This window comes from Anser brachyrhynchus (genome assembly GCF_964034855.1).
Source record: "Anser brachyrhynchus genome assembly, chromosome: 16".
NCBI lineage: Eukaryota > Metazoa > Chordata > Aves > Anseriformes > Anatidae > Anser > Anser brachyrhynchus.
This window is the reverse complement of record NC_137734.1, coordinates 10,022,626-10,044,551: the sequence shown is the minus strand read 5'-3', so window position 1 is coordinate 10,044,551 and position 21,926 is coordinate 10,022,626. Positions and strand designations below refer to the sequence as shown.

Below are 21,926 nucleotides of genomic sequence, written 5' to 3'. Positions count from 1 at the left end.
GCTATGGTAAACTCCATCCACATCATACCATCTGGGGGACTAAAGCAAAACCTCAGAGCAGCCTGAATGCTGTATTAGCATGTTCTGACCAGTGCAGGGTTCCTGAAGGTGCAGTAAAGGTAGGAACACATCGCCATCTCTTGGTAAAGCTTTGGAGATGACTGGCCCAGATAAGGAACACCAGTGTCCATCTCTTCCTCCAGCTGAAGGCCCAAGAGATAATGCAAGAACAGAGTATAGAGACTTCTAAGTTCAAACTAAGAAAAGTTAGTTTTCTCCACAAAAGTAGAGGAATCAGTAGTAATATGCCCACGCCTCCTAGTAGGTTATAATACAAAATGGAAAACCTGAGGCATATCCATTGCCTGTAGCTGAACAGTGAAGACAAGTTGTCCCAAAATGGTATATGGCCAAAAAGGCTTCCCATTATTTACACTACTCCTTGCCCCCAGCAACTCAACACCTAATCACTGGCATTGCCCTCTGCAGCCAGACAACCCAAGGGCAGCCCCTCCAGACTCCAAACTAAGGAGTCTGGCTGTCTTCAGGCCAGGACTGAGTCAGGTTCTGCAACAGATAAACAGTCAGAAAAGTTAAAGTTGCAGACCCAGCCCACTAATCTTTCCCAAGCTTGGCTCCTAAGTAAGAGAGACACTCCATAGGGTAGGAGGTACTCTATACACAAGGGATAAATGCAGCTTAAGCCCAGTCATGGCATTTGAATTTATATTAAATAAAGTTACAGCCAATCTTTTAAATTCGTATCACATCAATGTCATCTCCTCTGGTATGTCCAAGCCAGAGATGTGTTCTTCCCTCACTTTAGATAAAATCTTCAGAAAACTGAACTTCATCCCATAACCAGCTAAAATGGGGGGAGGACACTAGTCACCAGAACATCTGAGATAACACCTTGACACCCTGGCCTGATAACAAGTCCTCACTGGGATTTTGTCACCTATTATCCCATATGAGGAAAGAAAGCATCTCTTAGGGAAAAAAGAAATGCCCATTAAAATAAAAATAAATCATAACGATGATCACTGAAACAGAGGCTTCAGAGATTCCAACATTATTAATCCAACATTCAAACTACATGGGGCAGGCCAAAACATCATTTCAAGCTTGCAAGATTTGTGCTTTTCTTTAAACGGGAGCACTGGGAACATTGTTTGATTTTATAAATGCAGGTAACAAAATACCTACAGGAGTAGGAACTTTAAAAGAATAGTCGTAGTAAGATTTTATAATGAGCTATTTCAGCTCCCTCTGGTTCTTTTAACAGAGGCACGTAGCAGTCTTGCTCTAGTTCATGCCCTGGCAGAGGACTACAGCAGGACTTGTCATGGAAGTCCCCACCTCAACTCACAAACATACCTAACGAGCTATGCGTATCAATCCTTTGTGTCCAACCCCAATGCAACAGACGAATAAATGTTACACAACAAGCACTGGACCTTAGCTGCTATTAAAATGAGATGCTAGTGAGTTTTATACATACGTGGCTTGTTACTTACAGACTGCCAACACTGCTTTGTTTTTTCTCAAATCTGACAGGCTTGGATTCAAAGGTCCCACATTTCTGAGGCAGAAAATCCCAACATAAGCAAAATTAGCTATGATCTGGAGACTGTGCAGAAACGAGCATTCATCCAGACTGAATGGAACTGGAAATTCAGGAACACAAAACATTTTTCTAAAACTGTTTAATAAAAAAGTGTGAAGTTTCTTGAAAAATTGGAGAAACCCAAAGCATATCGCGTGTCACCTGTCTTAGTCACAAAGAAACACAATTTTCAAAAAAGATATTTAAGTTTAATACAAATTTTATACAAAGAAAATGTGAAAAAATACTTCCATATGCTAAAAGCAATTATGCTTCACAAATAAGGCCAGCTAGGCTATTTTTGACACAACTGCAATTCACGAATAATTCTGTTCTCGCTTTTTTCTTCTAATACTTTTTTCCCTCTAATATGGGTACTAGCTGGAGACTGTACAAACCGCATTCTTTTATAAACAATGGGAGAAATCAACATGACTAAAATGTACAACAGAATGTACTGGAATGATATCATACAATTAATTTTCTCATATACATACATCACCTTTGCTTTGTTCAATGCTTTCGTTTTACACAACATACAAAATGGTACTACAGTATAAGTGTAACAGACAGCATTTTCATGGGTTACTTTCTCTCATACTGTACTGTTTCATGCTTACATAAAAACATAAATTCCATCATATAAATAATACATGCTCTGGCCCAGCATCAAAAGTCCTTTGCCCATGTTTCCTGATCCATGTTTTTCTCCACACCTAGCTCTTGTTCCATTTGAAAAGCTTTTCAAAATCCTTTTTAGAGGATTAAAAAGAAAGAAGAGGAAGAAGAAAATAAAACTGAACTGTGAAGCACAGGAAAACCAAAACCCCCTCTCATCTTTGATATTAGCGATAAGAAATAATGCCACCAACCAGCTGGTATTACACTTTCGAACTTTCCTGATATTAGGCTGAAATTTTAACTTGTCTCTTGTAAACAATTTTAACAGTCTGGTCACTGTAAAAAGCAATGTAAATATGTATTTCAGGTCCACAGATTGGAAATGTTGTAATTCGCCTAATACAATTAACAGAAAAAAAGATACCCTTCGTCATTTGGTTGCTCAACAAGAAATTCTACAAGAGTTTCAAAGTGCAGAAATTATTTTCAATCCCAATGCAAATCAAGTTGTTCAGATTCTCCTGATTATATTATTTGATGCATAACTGCAATTTTCTGAGACCAGTTTTCAGTGTTAGCTTGTGATAAGGCTATTTTAAACCTTTCTTTTCCAACTTCAAACACTCTTTATAAGTTAAAGTCAATACAAATATAAAAAGGAGATGGTACTCTAACTTTAATGACATCCACAAATTGTACATTATTTACAAAAGAAGCATAGATTTAACATGGATCTTACCTGTCCTCAGCTTTTCTAAGCCAGCGCTAATGCTTTACATTAATGTAGTGTAGTTAATGCTTTGTACACATATACAAAGCTAAAGTCTGAACCTTTGAGGTTAATCCAAAGAACTGTGTTTATTTTTCACATCTCTATTAGATTTATTTTTTCCAACAATTGTATGGACTTCTTGTTAGCAGTTAGACTCTTCGTACTTGGACTGGCATTGTGGTCTGAACATACTGAACTCCAGTTCTCATTGCTACTGTCCCAGCAGAAGGACTTACCACTACAGGAATGGTCTGTGAATTAAAACCAAGAGAAACATATTGTTATGTTAAAGGTCATATTAACATGACCACAGAAATAGAGATTTATTTTCCAGGGAAAATCCAGAACAAGTTCCAATTTTGTGCAAGAATTAATACCTTTATTACCACAATATTACCTTATTCCAAGGCAGAAAGTAGTATATTACTTTCCTAGAGCCAAGAGTTTTTTACTGTATTATTACTACTTCATAATTACAGGGACAGTTGTTCCTATAGGTAATGTACACACTCTGCCTATGCTAGGAGAATTAGGTTTTCAAAGTTACTACGTCCAGTTACATATTTTCCCCAAATTAATACATGGGGAGACAAAAAAGGGCTAAGAAAATCCTTTGTCATTTGAAAAAAAGTTTTGATGAATCAAACTGGAGTACAAAAATACCCTTGTTTATAAGTATATTCCTGTTACACATTAGTTAAATCTTTTTTTTTTCTTTTTCCCAAAAGGAACTCCTCCATGCATTCAGTCTACACAGAAGAGAGCAAAGAACATCCGTTTAAACAAAAAAGTACTTAACTTTTACACAAATAGATAACAAAAACATCAGAATTACTGGGAACTGTCTTATACTCCCCGTAAAAATACTAATATAGAATAAATTTTTCACTTCCATCATACAGATCATGATTTATAAATCTTAATAAATGAAGTTTCAGGACATCTCCATGGGTGGTAATTGATTCTACAGATGCAGAGACAAAGGCACAAGAATGTTAAACAATCTGGAAACGGTCACATCACTCTGGAAGATCTGGAAAACGATTTATTGAATCTTAAGCCTGTATCTTAACTTTCCTACAAAAACGTGAGAAAGTTTAGAAATGTCTGTAACATACAAATTGCAAGTATGTTTTGATACAATTCCAGTGATGGATAACTGGTGATCAAACAAATGCATCCATTTCAGTTCACAATATTTAGCGGAAGAAACAAGAAGTGAGAATTTGAGATATCTGAAAGGGATGCCCAGGTCTTCCCCTTACTGTTAGTGTAAAGTTCCAGAGAGAACATGGAAGAAGAAATACAAGTTCACTGAAGCCCAATGTCTCCCCACATTGTTTTAAGAAATCACATTAGTGTCTTGATGGTATTCACCAAAGGTTGTGAATATCCCTACTGAGATGGATTACAACCTAGAGTGTTTATCAGCTCCTTTGTGACAAAGTCTATGCCTTCCAGAAGCCTACTCATTCCATTCCCTGGAATGCAAAGATGATGAATTCAAATTTTTACAATATTTAACTGCAGAAAGAATAAAAACCAAAATGAAACCAATTTTCTAAATAAATTCAAGATTGTTGTCATTTTACAATGATTTCAGATGTGTAAAGAGAGTTCAGTGGAAATGGTACCCAGAAGATATACTGGAAGTTGTTCAGAGGGGAGAAGTTCCTACTTGGAAACAAAGTGCAAATTGAACCCTAAGGAAGCCATTGTGTAAGTCACTGATAGTGCTATAGGCGGGGACGTTAAGGTTGCCACAGTTGTCTTTTAAATATACACACTTACACAAATGAAAAAAAAAAGTTTCAGTTATTAGAGTGAACGGGATATGGAATGTGCAAGACTCCTTAAATGTGTTAGGATCATTCCCTGAGAGGTAAATTCTCCACCTCTGCCAGCTTTTCACATATGTACATTTTGTATACATATTAAACATGCACTAAGGTTTAAAATTATTTAAATTGCACGTGCAATTGTTAGAATACAGAGGTGTCTGTAGCTGTGCAAGACTAATGCATATACGTGTACAAAGTTTTAAACATGCAGAAATAAAGGTTGAAACCTTTCAGATGTTCCACTTATGCTTTACATAACTCAATACACTTTGTTTTACAGAAAACTGATGAAGGTAACTGCCATTTTTCTGAATATTACACGAAACCACTCTATGATTTTAGAACCTCTCAGCTATTCACAAAAGAACCTAACTTCACCGATGTTTCCTATTTGACTTTAAAACACACAAAACCTTGTTATGGGAATTCAGTCCAAGTAACTTCATGCCAATCCTGCAAAGGTGCACAGTGCTCTCAGTTGAGACGAAATGAGTTGAGTAAAAATGCTTAGGAATGTGACAAGTCATGACAGCCACTATATGCGATACATTTTGTGTGTGGAGTATGACGGCTATGAAACACCGCGTGTATGTGTGGAGGTGCATGTATTCCAATGCACACAGGCGTGGTATGCTGCAGCTGGCGGGGGAAGGTGCATGCATGTCTGTGTGAACACAGAGAGAGAGAAAGACAGAGAGAAAACTTAGCAAATCAGGCCTCACAGTCACAGGATGAAAATGAATTTAAATTATCTAACTTCAGGCAGAAAATGAACTGAAGTTACCCAAACATGGGCTTCTCAGCTGAACCCCCCACTGAGACAAGGCATGCAGTTCAGTTACCAGTGCAGTATCAGCATTTCTCTTTTGGTAAGAACGTCAGCTCAGCTGCCGTGCTGACTCTGAAGTGAACACCGCAGAACACCACGAGTTGAAAGAATGTGATAGTATGGTGTGCAAAATCCAAAAAAAGCAAACTCACTTCTGTCCCATCTCCGGTGACTGATACTAGGGTATTCAAGTGTCCTTGGTAAAGTTTTCAGTGGAAAAAAACAGGTCTGAACGCAATGCTATTTCTCGTAATTTCATAACGCTAATGTGCAATACTGCATGGGAGATACACTACTGCTGAATGCATATTTTTTTTCCAGAGTTACTGAGATATCACAGGAATATCAAGCATAGCTCAGAATTCATTAAATCTCTTTAGGATACCATAGACAAAAAGATATTTTAAATGAATTCTATATATTTACATTGATGTTGTTTTCAAGTATATACATGAAACGGACAAATAACTAACACAATAAGGAAAAATGGAAGTCTGACTGTCCTCAGTGCCTTAGCTGTTCTTACTGAGAGCTTCTCAATCTTTGTAATAATCAATGGATGAAATGATAGGGTGGAATGTTGCACAGCAAAATAGGACATTTTGCACTGCAAGTTGAGACTACACCAGTGAATTCATATCTTGATAGAACAGCATACGGAGACAACCCCCCAGAAATACTGAGCAATTTTAATGCCAGGAACAGTACTACTGCAGACTTTAAATGATTATATTGTACTTACAATTGTGGGTTGAGTAGTTGGAATATAGGTGGTGGTCTGCGGTACCTGGACCAGTTTTATAGGCTGGTTGCTTGTCACACCTGTTGCTATCTGCAGAGACAGCACAGGTAACCTCAGTAAAAGTCTCAGCTTTTACATAAATTCCACCTAGTCATTATTATTATAATATGAAATTTATGTTGGATGTTTTGTTCGTGTTAAAAATTTGTATCTTAATGAATTCACAGGTTACTTCTTTGTTAATAAAACAAAATTCAACTTATGAACATGATCAATGTATACAGCATGATGTTTCAGGTAGAACACCTATGTGAAAGCAATTCCAGATTAGTATAACTGGAATATTCCCTGGCAAAAGTTTTAGGTAATCCCATCCCGTATTTCTCCAGTAATTCAAAGGTTGTGCTGCCACAGACAATACATACGAACTTCAACTGAGTCAAAGTTCAACTAACTTCCCCAAAGAATTCAGGTGGAACAGCACATCCTTTTTCCCCTCTTTAAATGTTTCCCAAGTTAATCCCTTAGATGACATGTCAAGCCCAAAGATCTAACATCAGACAGTAGTAGCAAAAGTGTCAAGAAATGAACACAGCTCTCTAGTTTACTATGCTTCCCAATTCTAGAGGACTATCTCAATGAGACATCATGCTGGAATCACAATACTACAAAATTAGTTTGCTTTTAATATTTTAAAATACAACAAGGCTCCTACGGATGTAGGGGATCATGTGTAAGGGTTTGAAGGATCAGCCCCCCCCATAAAATTTTTCATTTAATAAATCTTGCAAGGGCAGAAGAAAAACGGTGCTGAAATTGCTAATAGTCAAGTCCTACCTATAAAGCAAAATCTTCTCTATAAACATTTTCTATATATGCAATGTTAAGTCCCTTTTATTAGAGCATTTGCTCATCCTTGCCTACTGAATACTATCAGAGTAGATGCTATGGAGGATTTCGTAACTGCACACTGCTCCGTTAACTGTAGATCCAGGTGAACTGTTGTATCAGTGTTATGGAACATTGTGGTACCCTAGTGGCAGTCTGTTGTGATAAAGTAAGTTGATTTGAATGCAGGTCTTGAGCTTGGCCTCTGAACCCCCAGGCAAGAAGGGCTTGGAAGTGCTGCAGTCAGTATTGCTTATCAGAAGGCAACTTGTATCGAAAGATCCAGACCAGAAGCTACACTGATGGGTCCTGGAGAGAGAGAGAGAAAGAGGTCCAGTCCCCCTTGGCTGGAAGGATGAGTCAAGCCAACACAAGGTTTTATTGGGAATGAGTGAAGGGGAAAGGGTGTTCCCAGAGGACAGAAGGAGATTTTTTGCCAAGATGAAGGGAAAAAAAACAACACAATAACAACAAACAAACAAACCAAAACTCCCTGTCTTACTCCCCAGATCACACTGTTTGAAATACGCAAATGGTTACAAATTCCTGGATGATCCAGGGAAGCCTTTAGGGGTAGGTTTCAGAGGAATCTTACATGCTATTTTAGTTTGAAGTGACCATAATGATACTCACTGTAACACTCTCTTTGCTTTTATCAGCTGAAACTTCCTTCTCCTTGGGGGTGCTGGCTGTTTCTGTGGGTGTAGGCTGCACACTTGAACTGGGCTGTGATGATTTATTTAATGTTTCTGTGCTAATTTCAGTATCAGTTTCTTGCTGTGTTGCAGTAGCTAAAGGAAAAGAAGAAAAGAATAGCCACTACTCATGTGTGACGGTCCACAATCACTCTTCACAGGCACATCTGCACCCATGTAAATGAGGAATACTGAGTCATTGTGTATTACACCCACCCTAACTCCCTCAGCTACGAAGCATGCAACCCAGAGTAAGATTACCTGACTGTGTGCAAGATTTCATATGCTCAGGCCAGTGAGCTTGTTGGCAGGGATAGTCGCAGTAGCTAGTATTCCAACAGCAATAAAAGATGGCCTCTTTCTTGCAGTTGGCACACCACTGCTTCTTCTTAGTTTCATCCACTGCTTGCTGCTTTTCCATTTCCAGCTGCTTCTTCACCTCAGCAATCAAACGATCTCTTTCTTGTTCCAGACTCTGACGCATTTCAGCCATTGTCAGTTCTAATCAAAATACAAATAAAGATGAATTTTCTGTTCCCCCCTCCAACAGCAAGACCCTTCTTGAAAAATTGGAGCAACATTTGCCAGCTTCCTACTTCATTACTATGAAGTAATCAGCATAAAATATCTCTTGAAGAGGGATTATCCAATGATGCATTAAAAAAACAATTTTTCTGTCCTATCAAAAGCTCTCTGTGGCCTAAATTTGTCTCAGAGGACTGAACACCTGTTATTTACTATGCATAGACAAAAGTACTTTGTGTATGGATTGAAACGGTATCCACTGACCAACACAGCACATTCTATAAGGTATTCTGTCCTTGACATGGCTAATTTGTAGTATCATATGATGAAGACAATGTATACTTCTAGCATTTAAATTTTTCTATTTGGGACAAAAGATAGACACAACATTTTGAACTGTCACTTTCATACCTAGATTATGCTTCATTTCTGAGAGTTCCTGTTGATGTAACCATTGAAGTTTTTCTATCTCAATCCTCAAACGCCGAATCTAAATATTAAAAAGTTAATATGTAGTAGTAATAAACAGGGTGCAGTGAATACATAACTATTATACAGAAAAACATGCCCGTAACAAAGAGCTTGATCATCACTTACATTAAGGCTCCTTTTTATTAACAAGAGGAAAGTATTCTATTTGCTTGCTAGATTTTCCTACCATAAAAAGTGCAGGATTGTTTGAAAACAAAAAGCACTTTTATTAAATTTGGACTTCCACCTAAAATTAGTTGAGTCTCTAATTTCTCTAATCAGAATCAAAAATCTGTTCCTCAGTTTTGCTTGTATTTATTGGTGTGCCATTTGATTTACTTATTTATTTTAATGAGACCAGACTTAGGAAAGCAAGTTTTTCATTCACTATGGATTGGGAATACAAATATTGTTGCTCAAAACTTCAACTTCCTTATTTTGCTTAAAACAAGCAAACAAAACATTACACACTTAACTCTGAACTTTCTCTTGTTCGCATTCATTCATAGTTTACACTGTTCAATCTACTTTTGCCAAGTTTAAAGAAAACTCTTTAAAGAGTAGTAAACACTGTATGATAATATGGACAGCATTTTTTTTAAAGTATTAAATTGATGGTCATAATGAAATAACTGGAATAAACTACCGCACTACAAGTAAATTAAAATCTTCTGATAGGCATCTTTTTGCTTTAAGAAGTTGACAAAAAAATGTTGAAATTTAAAAAAAAGAACTTCAGTTCTGTTTTAAACAAGGTGATACAAAGAAATCCTCAACAGAAGCTAGACAAAATACCTTTAAGGATCTTTCTGCTTATCTTATAGAGCCCACCTGATATTTTTTCTGTGTTTTTCTCTACCACACTAATCATTACTTCTATAACAGCACAAAAATTATGATCTCTAGATAGCACTCACATATAATGTATTATAGGAATAGCTACACAGTACTATATGGTTACATGGTATTTTTATACCATGTGAAATAAAGTTATTTATTTTCACAACTTTCAAAGTTAAATAGAAGCAGTGTTTTTTTTTTTTTTAATCTTACACTAACCTCAGCTATTGTACTTCCAGTGGTATTTTTTGAAAGATCATTATAAATTTCAGTCATTGTTCCTTTGATGGCATCCATCATCTGAAAGACAAAAATCAAAAAAAATCTTTGATATACATTTTTAATAGATACCAGCTTACCTTTCATTTCAACCACTCTAATATGAAGTTCTATTACTATCAATGTCACATATCTGCATATATGTTTACCCGGATCTACTTTTAAAGGACTATTTTAGAAGGTAGAAGACGACATTTTTCATCAGGAGTCTGATTTTTTTAATTGTCCTGAATTGGTGAAGAGCTTGACCTTCTAATTACCAAGACATTGCCACTGAAGTCAGTTACAAACAAAAAATTTAACTGAGTTTGGGGGAAAAGACAAATTAAAAAAAAATCAAAAAAAAAGAAAAAAGAGGAAAAAAAGGCACCTACTGACATTGCTTACTACTGACAATCCTACCAAGACCATACGGTCAAGTGAGAACACTGAAAGTTGATAGTCAAGATTAATTCTTATGCTTTTAATGCTTGTGTTTTAAAACAAAGCTACATTTTTGTGTATGTGTTACTAAATACAGATAATGAAACATTAATGTTTACTGTAAATATGATGCTGTGGAGCTATCTACGCCTTTATAAGGAAATACCAAGAATAGGCCAAAACTCAACAGAGTGTAACCAAAAGAAGCAATGGGGAATATGAGAGCCAAAGAGTCTAAAGTACCTGGACAGCCAGAGCATATCGTACATACACTCTGGCTTAGAATGGCAGCATTCAGCCAGTTCCACAATGATGGTTCAGCACTCTCATCAAAGTCTAGCTGTTTCTACCCAGCAGAATGAGTATACAACATATGATAACTTAACAATTATTAATTTCACAATAAAGTTTTTATTTCACAGTTTAAAATTTTAGAAATTTGAAAGTTCATTTCACGACAAAACTTAAAGAAAATCTTATTCAAGAACTTACTTTGCTAGTATATTTAGCAATATCTGCAGCCACATCAGCTGAAGCTGTTGCAATTGGCAAGTCTGTATTAACTGAGGAAGAAAGTGTATTTGCAGATCCAGAACTTGTAACCATAGAAATCGGTTGAGTACTTGTAACCAAGGTTATAGTTGATGTGGAAGTGCTCTGGGTGATCTCTTTCTGCTGCACAGCTATGGAAAGAAAACGTACAGCAGATCATCAGTCACAAACAATTATGAAAATGAATAGGCAAACTTTTTCTAATTTTAATGTCCATTAAATACATGCACCTAACCATTTCCAAGATTTGTCTTATTTATACAATGGTGCTATTTAATCAACAGATTATACAGTGCCCAGTCACTGAACTGATACATTATTAACAAGGCTTAAAGGTAATGTAGCAAACAACTTCAAATCTTACAAGTTTAGACTGGCCAATGCAAAAGTCTCCCTTAGATCCATATTCCTCCCATTTGGGTACTTCCCCATCCCATTTCCTAACCTCTCAATTTGGAGAACTCCCAACTAATACCATATGTATAACCATAACTTAGTCTTTGATGTTTTCATTTGTCACCATTTGGAAACATACTAATGAAGTTTTTTCATTTTTTGTTTTCTAACAAGGTTTAGTGAGCTACTGTTGAAGACGGTCTGTTTTAGTCTCACTTCCTGGTGTTATTTGCATTTTTTTATTTTTTTATTTTTTTACTAATTCTACTAATTATTATTAGTTTTGAGCTGTGATGTCTTTAATATACATACATCCAGCTCAAGCTCAGCCTTTGGCTGGGTGCAGAGCAAGGAATGCAACATGAGATTAACTCATTAAAGCAAAGAATTTCTTCAGAGAATTAAACAGGAAGAGAGTCTTGAGTTAACTCAAACAGGAAAAGCTTTCTCATCCTTGCTCAATATTTCAAATAATTTTAAAGCAGTTGGTAATTCAAAAATAAGAGCAAATACCTTTCACCTTTACATCCCTAGTGACTTACCTGCCTTAATTTTTTTAGACAACTCCTTTAAGATCGTTTTTAACGATTCACATTATAAAGATGTCTCAGTTGCTGATATCTTCAAAACACAAATTACTGAAATATGATAGTTCTTCAAATTATCCCTATGCACTATTTTTATGTCATTTCAGTATGTACAAAAAGCTGTATATTTTAGAATGTTTTCATGTGATATTTCTAGCGTATAATACTTAAGACTGAACATAGCTATGACGCACTCAATAGTATGTTGATAAAACACACTCATGGGCTGAACACTGAAAGTTTAGTCCATATTATTAAGCTCATACTAAGGCATGACTATTAAAAATAAAACACCAAATTTCCCATTTATTTCTCTCACTGAATATTTCTGTACCAAATTTGTGCAGTCTATAAGCAGAAAAATAACACTTCTTCATCACTTCTTCAATGAGTCACAAAAACAGTTTGGGAGCAGAGAAATGTCACTCTGGTAAATGTTTGTATGTGTCCCCTGATACGTAAGCCTCTCTTCTGTAAGAAATTACTGGCTTGTTGGTAGCATTAGCAGAATGGAGAATATATCTGCATGTATCTAGCACACCTGAAAATAGTTCAGTTGATTAATTTGAAACTACAAATAAAGCTAGATTTGCATAAAGCTGCTGTTCTTTGAACTGAAGTAGTTGAGGTGCTAACTCACATGACCATGTGCTTACTATTACAGAAACCTCTGGCAAAGGGATGGTAAGAAAACAGTTGTGAAAACACTGTAACATGCCAGACTGTTTGCTCAGTGAACTGGAATCAGAGTCCTGTTAAGAGTTGATTCTTCCCGTCAACAGGGATTTCAAAGACAAATGCAGCCTGGGTAATTTCATTGTTAACAAATTACTGTATGAAAAAAACCTGTACAAATCAGCTTCTTGACAGATAAAATAAGATCAGTTTGTAGATACTGAGATAGTGGTGGTAATTGTGCAACTGGAATAGAGTTGATGATTTTATCACTTAATCCAGAAAATAATTCTGTTTACTCTCTCAAATCTGTGACAGCTAAGAATGGCAAAAATATTTTACAGATACATACACAAATGTTTTGTCATTCAAATACGGAGACATGTCTCTAAATACACACCAGAAAGAGCAGGTATGGTGAGTAAGTTGTTGTATTTTAAAGTCACTTAGAGTAGAATCAGACTTTGAGATTTTGTTTATACAGAAGAATTCCTGGTTAGGCAGCGTTGGAGCACTGAGATCACTACTGGGGAATTATGGCATCATGGGCACATTGAGTTAGAAAGTGTATACCTTTAACTGCTTGTCTTGTCTGGTATCTTGTGCCTTGAGAGGACTGAGGTTGCTGTGACTGAGACTGCTGGTTCTGCTGCTGTTGCTGCTGTCTCTGCACCTTCTGCATGTGCCATTTTTGAGAAGATGTCTGAAATTTATTTGAAGAATTCCACACTACTCGCTGCACAGCAGGGGCTGTTTCCTTAGGCAGTAGAGGTCTCTGCTTTTTCACAGGGCTTCCAGTGGCTGCAGATGGAGCACTAACTGTAGAAGTAGCACTGGTAGTTGCTGTCACACCAGCTGGTGGAGTCTGGGATGCAGAGCGGGTAAGAACAGGAGTTTCTGGTAGAGGCTGGGTGCTTGCACTGGAAGAAGGTGGAGTTTTACCTACAACTAAACAAACATTAAATTTAATGTCAGCTTTTCGCCAGCAAATCTGACCCATAATTTTACAGCTAATTTTTGAAAGAGTCATATGCACCTTCCAGACTACTTTGAATTATTTTCCTCGAAAGGTAGTTATAGAATCACCTAGGTTGGAAAAGAACTTCAAGACCACCAAGTCCAACTGTCAGCCTGACCTACCAAATCCCATGTCCCTTAGTGCCACATCCATGTCTCTTAAATACCTCCAGGGATGGGGACTCCACCACTTCCCTGGGCAGCCTATTCCAATGCCTGACCACCCGGCCCCAAGACTGAGCCCTGGGGGACACCACTGGTGACCAGCCACCAACTGGACTGAACTCCATTCCCTAGGCCTCTTTGAGCCCATCCACCCAGGCAGTTCTTCATCCAGCAAACTGTGCACCTCTCCAAGCCCCGAGCAGCCAGTTTTTCCTGGAGAATACTGAGGGAAGCAGTGTCAAATGCTTTACTAAAATCCAGATAAACAACATCCACAGCCTTTCCCTCATCTACTGAGGGAAATCATCTTCTCATAGGAGGAGATCGGGTTAGTCAGGCCTTTCATAACCCATTCCGTCTGCTTCTGATGACTCAGTTGTCCCATACTGATATTCTACAAGTAAACTCATTTCAGTCTAGTTGAAGTTGGTGGCAATTGAGAAGCACCAGCTGTTGACAAAAACAAAACAAGAAGTACAAAACCCAGAAAAGCAGCTCGATCTCTCTAGAAGAAAGAGAGGTTTGCATTTGTTAGACATTTTCTGGATTACCACTTAAACCTGTCATCCCAGAGTTTACAGCTGATTGTTCCACATAGCAGATCCCATTCTCTTGCTATGCACCTTGACAGGGAAACGTTAGGATTTATCAAAAAAATCTCTTCACTGAGGTGGCTGGTGGGCTAAATGCGTGGATGTTCTTACACACACTTTTTTGCTATAACTGATGTTACTTTAATAAGTCCTCTTCTGACAAATGGTAGAAGACAAATAACTTTCAGACAACCAAATCAGCAAACAATTGGTATCTAAAACCATCTGGTATCTTTTCATAAGTTGCATTGGCAATGTACAACTGTTTACATATGGACCTTAAACAGAAGTTCTTAAATAGATACTGTAAAAAATGGTCAAAAGCTGAAACATAATAGTGCATTTTTACCTGAGCTTGTCATGTCAAAGGAAAAAAAAAAACAGGAATTCCTTAGCTCCAACGAATAATATGTACGATAACACTAAACATATGAAATCCTCATTCAGTCAGAAGGAATGTGAGGAGAAATTATCCACATTTGAATTACGATATTCATTCAGGACCTATACACAGTCAATGAGCAGGGCAATATATAGTCAGGCTTTGCTCTGTCTACTCAGCACTCCCTCATCACTGAACCACTGAAGCTGAGAAAATCCTTCCAGATCAAGTAAATAAATCTGAATATCACTTTGTGTTGTGTCCAACACAATTCTGAAATCAGCAAAAATATCAGAGTTAACTTCTTTTAAATTTAACTTGCATTTATATAAGAAAAATGGCATCACTTGCTAGACATGAGTTACCAGGTGTAGAGTTCGGCTTGAATCAGCAGTGTTGTATTAGTTCTCATGATTTACCACTGTCCTCTCTTACTGACAACTTACCACTTGTTGAATAACTCATTTACTGTCCCTCAGCTCACCTGAAACATATTACTTTATTTTCAAAATCCAGTGGCTAGAGAAGTACCATTCTCTCTCACATGACCAAAACACTAAGAAAACTGACAAACTCCCTTCCCTAAAGGTCTAGAGATCTCTTTTACACCCTCCAAATGCAAAAAGAAGTTTCTACTCCCTTTAAAGAATTGATTTTAATGGGACCTTATGAAATTTGTATGTCTGAAAAATTCCAGCTAATTCTACTGCTGTGATTTTGGGATGTCTATAGAAACGTAGTTTCAGCTGGAACTCATTAACATACCAAAAAAAAAATTCTAAATTTGTGACGGACCAAATGTTATGTATATTCATAGTTCTATGTTGCTGAAAGGAAACTCAATGGAAGTCTTCTTATTTAAACCAGAAATTATAATGGGGACTGAAAACCTTCTTTCATAGACATATAGAATGAAAAATCATTCATAAAAATTGTTTTAGTACGGATATTTTTAGCATCTTAATGCAAAAATAGAGCTAACAGTTCCGACTTCAACAACAGCCCTACAGTAAAGAAAAAAGAAAAAGAGAATTTCATCCTACCATCTTGTTTAGGAGGAGGTTCTTTAGATTCTTTCTTGTTTTTCCGTCCTTCACGCCCACAATGATCATCTCCAAGATCGATGACAAGTTCACTCTCAGAATCAGAGTCCAGTCCTAGATGCACGGTTGGAGAGTCTGTCTCATCTTTACCTTTCAGTTTTTCTTTTGCAGGATGTTGCAAACTTTTTCCCTTTTCAGAAAATTCTTTCTCAGTGTCGGTAATTGCCTTTTCTTTGACTGGGTCATCTGTTTTCTCCACTTCTGGACTTGTGCTTTTAAGCTCCTCCTTGTCTTCATTCTGTGCTGGGGGCTTAGGTTTTTTTTTCAAGCTCAATGATTCTTTGTCGCTCCTTGTACCTTCCTTATCCTCTCCATCTTCTTGATCATTCTTTGATTTCTGATCCTCATCACTATATTCACTGTCACTGGTGTCAGATTTTTCAGAATCTTCAGAGTCACTGTGTTCTACTGCAGTATAAACAGCTTCAGATATTTCATTTATTCCTAATTGTGGGGAGGAAAGTACATTCCATGCTGATATCAGACTGACTGGCATTACCGAAAAAAAAATTCCCTCAGTAGAACGAGGTATATAAATACCATTACTCTAACTGTCAGTCCTTAAGCTATAAGCACCTCCCTATCTCAATATCAAAATGTATAAGAATTACCTTCCACATATTCCAATTATTTTTATTTGACTCAACAGCCCTCCTTTCACTATTTTTCCCCCACTACCTGCAAGTTGTAGCTTTGTTCAATGTTGGACCAATGCTGACAAATATGAAAAGGAATAATTAGTATCCACAATAAACCACCTTAAAATTAGTAGCACTGTTCACCTGATTAGTTACTTCCGCACATGTTACCAGAATCAGTTTTAGACTGCGTAATTTTTGTGAGAAGAATCTGCAATTCTCTAGTGCCTAGAAAATCTTCAATTAACTGTTAGACTGTGCTTATATTTTTAACAGCTCCTGTATGACTGGATATAACAATTTGTGCAGCTAACCTGAGTTAGGTACAGTTCTTCAATTTTTCAATTTACGAAGCAAATAGAAAGACTTTAATTCTGCTATACTATCTTCAACAGAATAGTTCAAAAACAGATTAAAAGATGAAAGATTTTTGGCAAAAATCTGAAATGTAAGGTCTCACTGTATTTTAAGTTAAACTAGTTCAATGTATTCTATTGGTGTTTAAGAGCTCGAATACCCTCTTACTCTTGTGTTAATGCATAAAATATTTAAAGTTTTACTATTTGAAAACTTTTTTTAAACTCCTGAGTTTCCTCAAGCGGTATACTCACCAAGTTGTGCTTTACAACTCTCTATTGTCTTGTCAAGATTAAGCTGGAACCTACTACGTATCTGTCGTTTTGGTGAAATGAGTGGCACAGGGGTGGACTGCTGTTGGACTGACTCACTCAACTCTTTCAGATCCATCTCAGCTTTGCTACGATCTAGAAAAAGAAAAAGGATCTAAGAAAAATATTTTGCAAAAAGAAAAAAGTTCATTATCCATGTAAGACAAATTTTACGGAGTAACAACACACCCTGAAACATATTTCATTTCTTTTATAACTACAGGCTAAACAGTAATTCTAAAATGACTCCACTAAAAATAACGGATTCTTCCTCTCTGATGCTACATATTTCACGTGCAAACTGCATGCATAAATTATACGGATGTTCTTTTCCATCAATGTTAAATTATCAACAAATTATCATTCATTAAATTGTCCGACAGCAGTTCTAGTAAGCTATTGTTTTTTACTATTAGTATATTTTCACAGAGAAAATTAAATAATAATTATCCTTGTAGACATGATTTATGTGCTGCAATCCCACAAGCCAAATATACAGGCAATATATTGGATCACCTTGGATTATTATATATATATATATATATATATATATATACACACGCATTATAGCATACACAAATTCAGACTAAATAATCTAATGCACAGTCATCTTTTCTAGCCCCAGTGAAATGATCCTAAAAGTAATATTGAATTTCACAGTCCTCATGTTGCATTTTCATACTGCGGAAGACCAAACACACCACAAACTCCATCACTTTCAGTGTAAATTTTGAAAATAACAAAGGCCCTAAGTAAGTTGTTTAAGTGCTTTTGAAAAATTTGCTCCTTGTATTAGAACTAGGTTTCTTCTTCCTGTACGTTTATAGACTGATAAAAACTGACCTTAACTTTTTGTAAGAGATGGCCTTGAAATTAATTTCAATTCAGGAAGATAACTTTCTGCATGATATACAGTATACCAGTTTGTAACTTTGGAAAATATTTCACATAGGAATTACAGTAAATTATTGCAGTGTGAACCAAAGGTATCTGGTAATCTAGTACTGTCTTAATATTTTTTTCTGCCAGTAAGAGAACACAGACTTTTGTTTGGGGCTTCACTGCAGAAAGAAAGGCAGATGAAAATCCCCTTATCCCAAACATGATCTGTGAGATTTAAGCTAAAAAAACACAATTCAAAAAGAGCACATGAATAAAAAAGCCTGAACAAAACAGATTAGTAAATTAATAAAATTACTGTCAACTTCTGTGAAGTCTTTTGAGGTATAATCACACATTTTTTATCCTTCAAGTATCAACATGGAAATGATTACCTTGAATCTCTTTTCCTTCACAAAATGTTTTCCATCTAAATTCAGTAAAACACAGATATTTTTTCTCACAGTTACCCAGTGACAGCAAAGAACTATGGAAATTTAGGTTCCATACGTAGCACGATGAAGGAAATAACAGACTATTTTTCCCCCCACAATGCTCTTTAGCTAACTGAAAGTTAGTTAAATCCAATCCACTCTAATTCCACAGCAGTAACAGCTATTTCGTGCTTAGTAGAGAATTTCATTGAAGGTCTTCACAGCCAAAAATATCTCATTAAACAGTCTTTTTTTTTTGTCACCACTACAAAAAAGTGGGACAGAAAGTGAATGACAAAAAGCAGACTACCAAAGAAGTTAAATAAAATCACAATCACAAGTCACAGCTTAATTAAACTCCTCTGGCTTTCCATAATCTACCCCAGAGGGGCTGAAATAAAAATGAGGTTTCAGCCTAACTTCCATCTTAACTGATGACAGGTAGCTCTTTGCAAACATACAAATTACAGTTGCAATGATTTTTAGGTTGGAAAGACAAGCTATTTGTAAAAGTTAATTTTTCTGTGATGAAAGAAATACTGTTAATTTTCCGAAACTGCAATTCAAGATACTTCATCACACAGAAGAGCTTTGAATGGATGTCATCTACAATGACAAAACAAATACGGCATCTAGCTCCAGTGCTTATGAAAGAAACAGGTGGTTTTTTTTCCCCTATTGCTATTGTAGATAACAGCAGAGTAACACCCTTCAGTCTCATGTTTTGTTCTTACATGCTGTATGAATATGCAAGGGAGACATTATCTCAATACTAAAAGGATGTCCTATCACTGAGTTGCTTTCATGGAGTGGAACGATATGATACTATAGCAAAGGAACACAAAAAAACTATTTTCCCTATCAAGCTACAAAAAATGCACTGTTTAATTAGTGTTTAAGTCCCTAGCAGATTTTGAACTAATCCATACATCCTCCTAAAAAAAGGAATTAACTGGACATATGGTAGACAGCACTTGTGAAAAATAACAACTTCGGAGCTTCACTCTTATTTTGACATTCCCAGAAGCAAATGAAGGGAAGGAGATCTCATTATCACCAGGTAGGCGCGTTGTTATAGGAGGGTACTTCACCTCAAACATCAAAACACTCTATTCTAAAACTCATTTCTAGTCAACATTTTCCTTAATTACTGTGATGACAGTAATTTATCCATAGATGACAGAAATGAAGGCTGCCTTTTTTAGGAAAGGGGTCACAGTTCAAAATGTTTTTAAACTGCAGAGTGTTTCTGAAACAAAGAAGCTGAATTAATAGTTCTAATTGCTATTAAGCTACAGCTCTGTAAGTGCTGAGAACTTAAATGTTATTCTGCACTCTGCACTTAAGAAGAGGGGGAGGTGTCAAAGACCCATTTATAAAATGAGGAGTATCTGGCTAAAGAAGAATAGAGGAAAAAAAAAAGCTGACTGCTGTATAGTAAATATGACTCAATGTGATGCTACTGGAGAAGTGATACATCAGAAATGTCATAAGAAACTCTTCCTAACACTTTCTGAATTAAAGACTGGTTCACTGAGTTACGCAAAACATGAATTGTAACACAACATTCCATTTGGAGCACTTAAAAATAAATACAAACACACAGGGAAAAAAATGCATGCAAACAAGAGATGGTTCACAGGAGAGAGAGAAAATCAATTTAGAAAATATTATGTAAGGGGGAAAACTCACTCTGGAGAGATGAAACATGAAAAAAATATTAACAGCCTTTCTCCTTAAAGCCCTAAAAGTTGAAAGCGATCATTGTTCTCCATGGTCAGGAACAGACAAGAAGAGTGTGCTGTATTTCCAGCAAACATTATTTAGATTGGATATTCATGTGAGGTTGAAAGAGTGATGAAACTATCAAAAAGTTTAACCAGGAATAATGTGGAATTTCCCTCATCAATTTCCAAGGACAGATTAAATAACTTTGTGTCAGAAATGAAGTATGGGACTTACTCCTTTTCCTTAGTGTAGTTTGGAATCATGATTTTACTGGAGCATTGCCAGCTTACATCTTATGGTTTTACAATAAGGTGTTTTGTTTACAGTTAGCTTTCAAGACCTGCAGTTTCCTTTCAGGCATGATAAGGATAGAATTTCAAAAGAAATCAGCACTCACAAAGCTTTTTCATTTTCACTGAAAGAATTTGAGTGTTGATTTTTTTTAATTTTGCGATATATATGTATATAGTATGTATATAAATAAAAGAAAAAAATTATAGAAAGCTTTGCTCTAGGATTTGATAAATACAAAGTTACCATCACTACATGGCAGGACAAGAAACACTATAATATCTACCCAGCGAACTCTGTATCTTAATATGGAAGAAGTGTCACAATCCAAACTTATCTAGCCCAGAAGGAGGTCTCACTGAGAAGATCTGTTTTTCCAATTAGTCTCATTAATTCTGAGGTATTAGTAAAAAGAAAACAAGTAAGTTTTTCTCATCACCCATCTGAAAAATTTAACTCCTTATTGGGTCCAAGTTTTATTCCATCTTTTCTGACTCTATTACACAAGGACAGGCGTGTATATATATAAACCTGGAATTAGCACATTTTTCCAAGCAATCTGTGTACAGCTTGATCATTCACACCTGCACTTTTCCCTTTAGCCAGTCTACCAGGAAGAACTGATGGCTCATTTCCAATATTTGCCTTTCCTTATTGCTGAAATATTGCTGTAGGATGATCACACAGCCCTTAAGCTGGCTGCTTAAGGTACAAGTTTCTGTTTTCCGTACTTTCACTTTTGTTTTTTCAAAGAATCCCTTTTCACACAATTAATCTTATCTGAAAGCCACGGGATTCCCAGATGAAGCCATATCAGGTATAGCTGACACGAACAAATGAAGAAGTGCCCTTTCCATGCCTAGCACCAAACAGCATATATAGCAAAGGAAATTCCCCTAAAGCTGAAGAAATATTTGATATTCTACCTAAAAGTATACTAGCTGTTCTTTTATGGTATTGCTTGTGGACAACAACAACAGATTTTCAGTTCCACCCTATGTATTCAAAATACTCTAAGCTCCAACTAACGTCTCCTACCTGTGGCTCAAACAATTTCAGTACAAAAATGTTTCTTAACATTTTTTTCCCAAATGCATATTTTTTTTTCAGATACGACAACAAACAGCTGCAGTGCAGCAAAAGTAATGGTTATGTCCACACAGATAGATTCACACTAAAAAGTACACTATAAGCTTGTATCTACAATTACATTTAGCTCACTGGAATTTGAAGCATTTCAAATTCTGCTTGCTGTGATCAAGCCTTCCTGAAGTATTTGGCAAAGA

General features: G+C 36.3%; 1 protein-coding gene across 11 annotated transcripts in view; it reads right to left on the bottom strand.

The window, feature by feature from the left end:
- Window positions 1-1,793: 1,793 nt before the first annotated feature.
- ZMYND8 (zinc finger MYND-type containing 8) overlaps window positions 1,794-21,926 on the bottom strand; it is a 59,105-nt gene continuing 38,972 nt past the window's right edge. For 7 of the 11 annotated variants that reach the window (XM_080557575.1, XM_080557569.1, XM_080557572.1 and 4 more), the window contains 10 exons: window positions 17,252-17,404; window positions 15,943-16,446; window positions 13,316-13,690; window positions 11,025-11,215; window positions 10,050-10,130; window positions 8,931-9,009; window positions 8,256-8,495; window positions 7,933-8,090; window positions 6,412-6,501; window positions 1,794-3,250 (listed from right to left, as the gene is read on the bottom strand). In XM_080557575.1, coding sequence (XP_080413701.1) covers window positions 3,149-3,250; window positions 6,412-6,501; window positions 7,933-8,090; window positions 8,256-8,495; window positions 8,931-9,009; window positions 10,050-10,130; window positions 11,025-11,215; window positions 13,316-13,690; window positions 15,943-16,446; window positions 17,252-17,404 — 1,973 coding nt within the window. In that variant the 3' untranslated portion in view covers window positions 1,794-3,148. Of the gene's footprint in view, window positions 7,609-7,932; window positions 8,091-8,255; window positions 8,496-8,930; window positions 9,010-10,049; window positions 10,131-11,024; window positions 11,216-13,315; window positions 13,691-15,942; window positions 16,447-17,251; window positions 17,405-21,926 lie in introns of all 11 variants that reach the window. The other 4 variants (XR_013939860.1, XR_013939861.1, XM_080557577.1 and 1 more) reach the window with 4 other exon arrangements.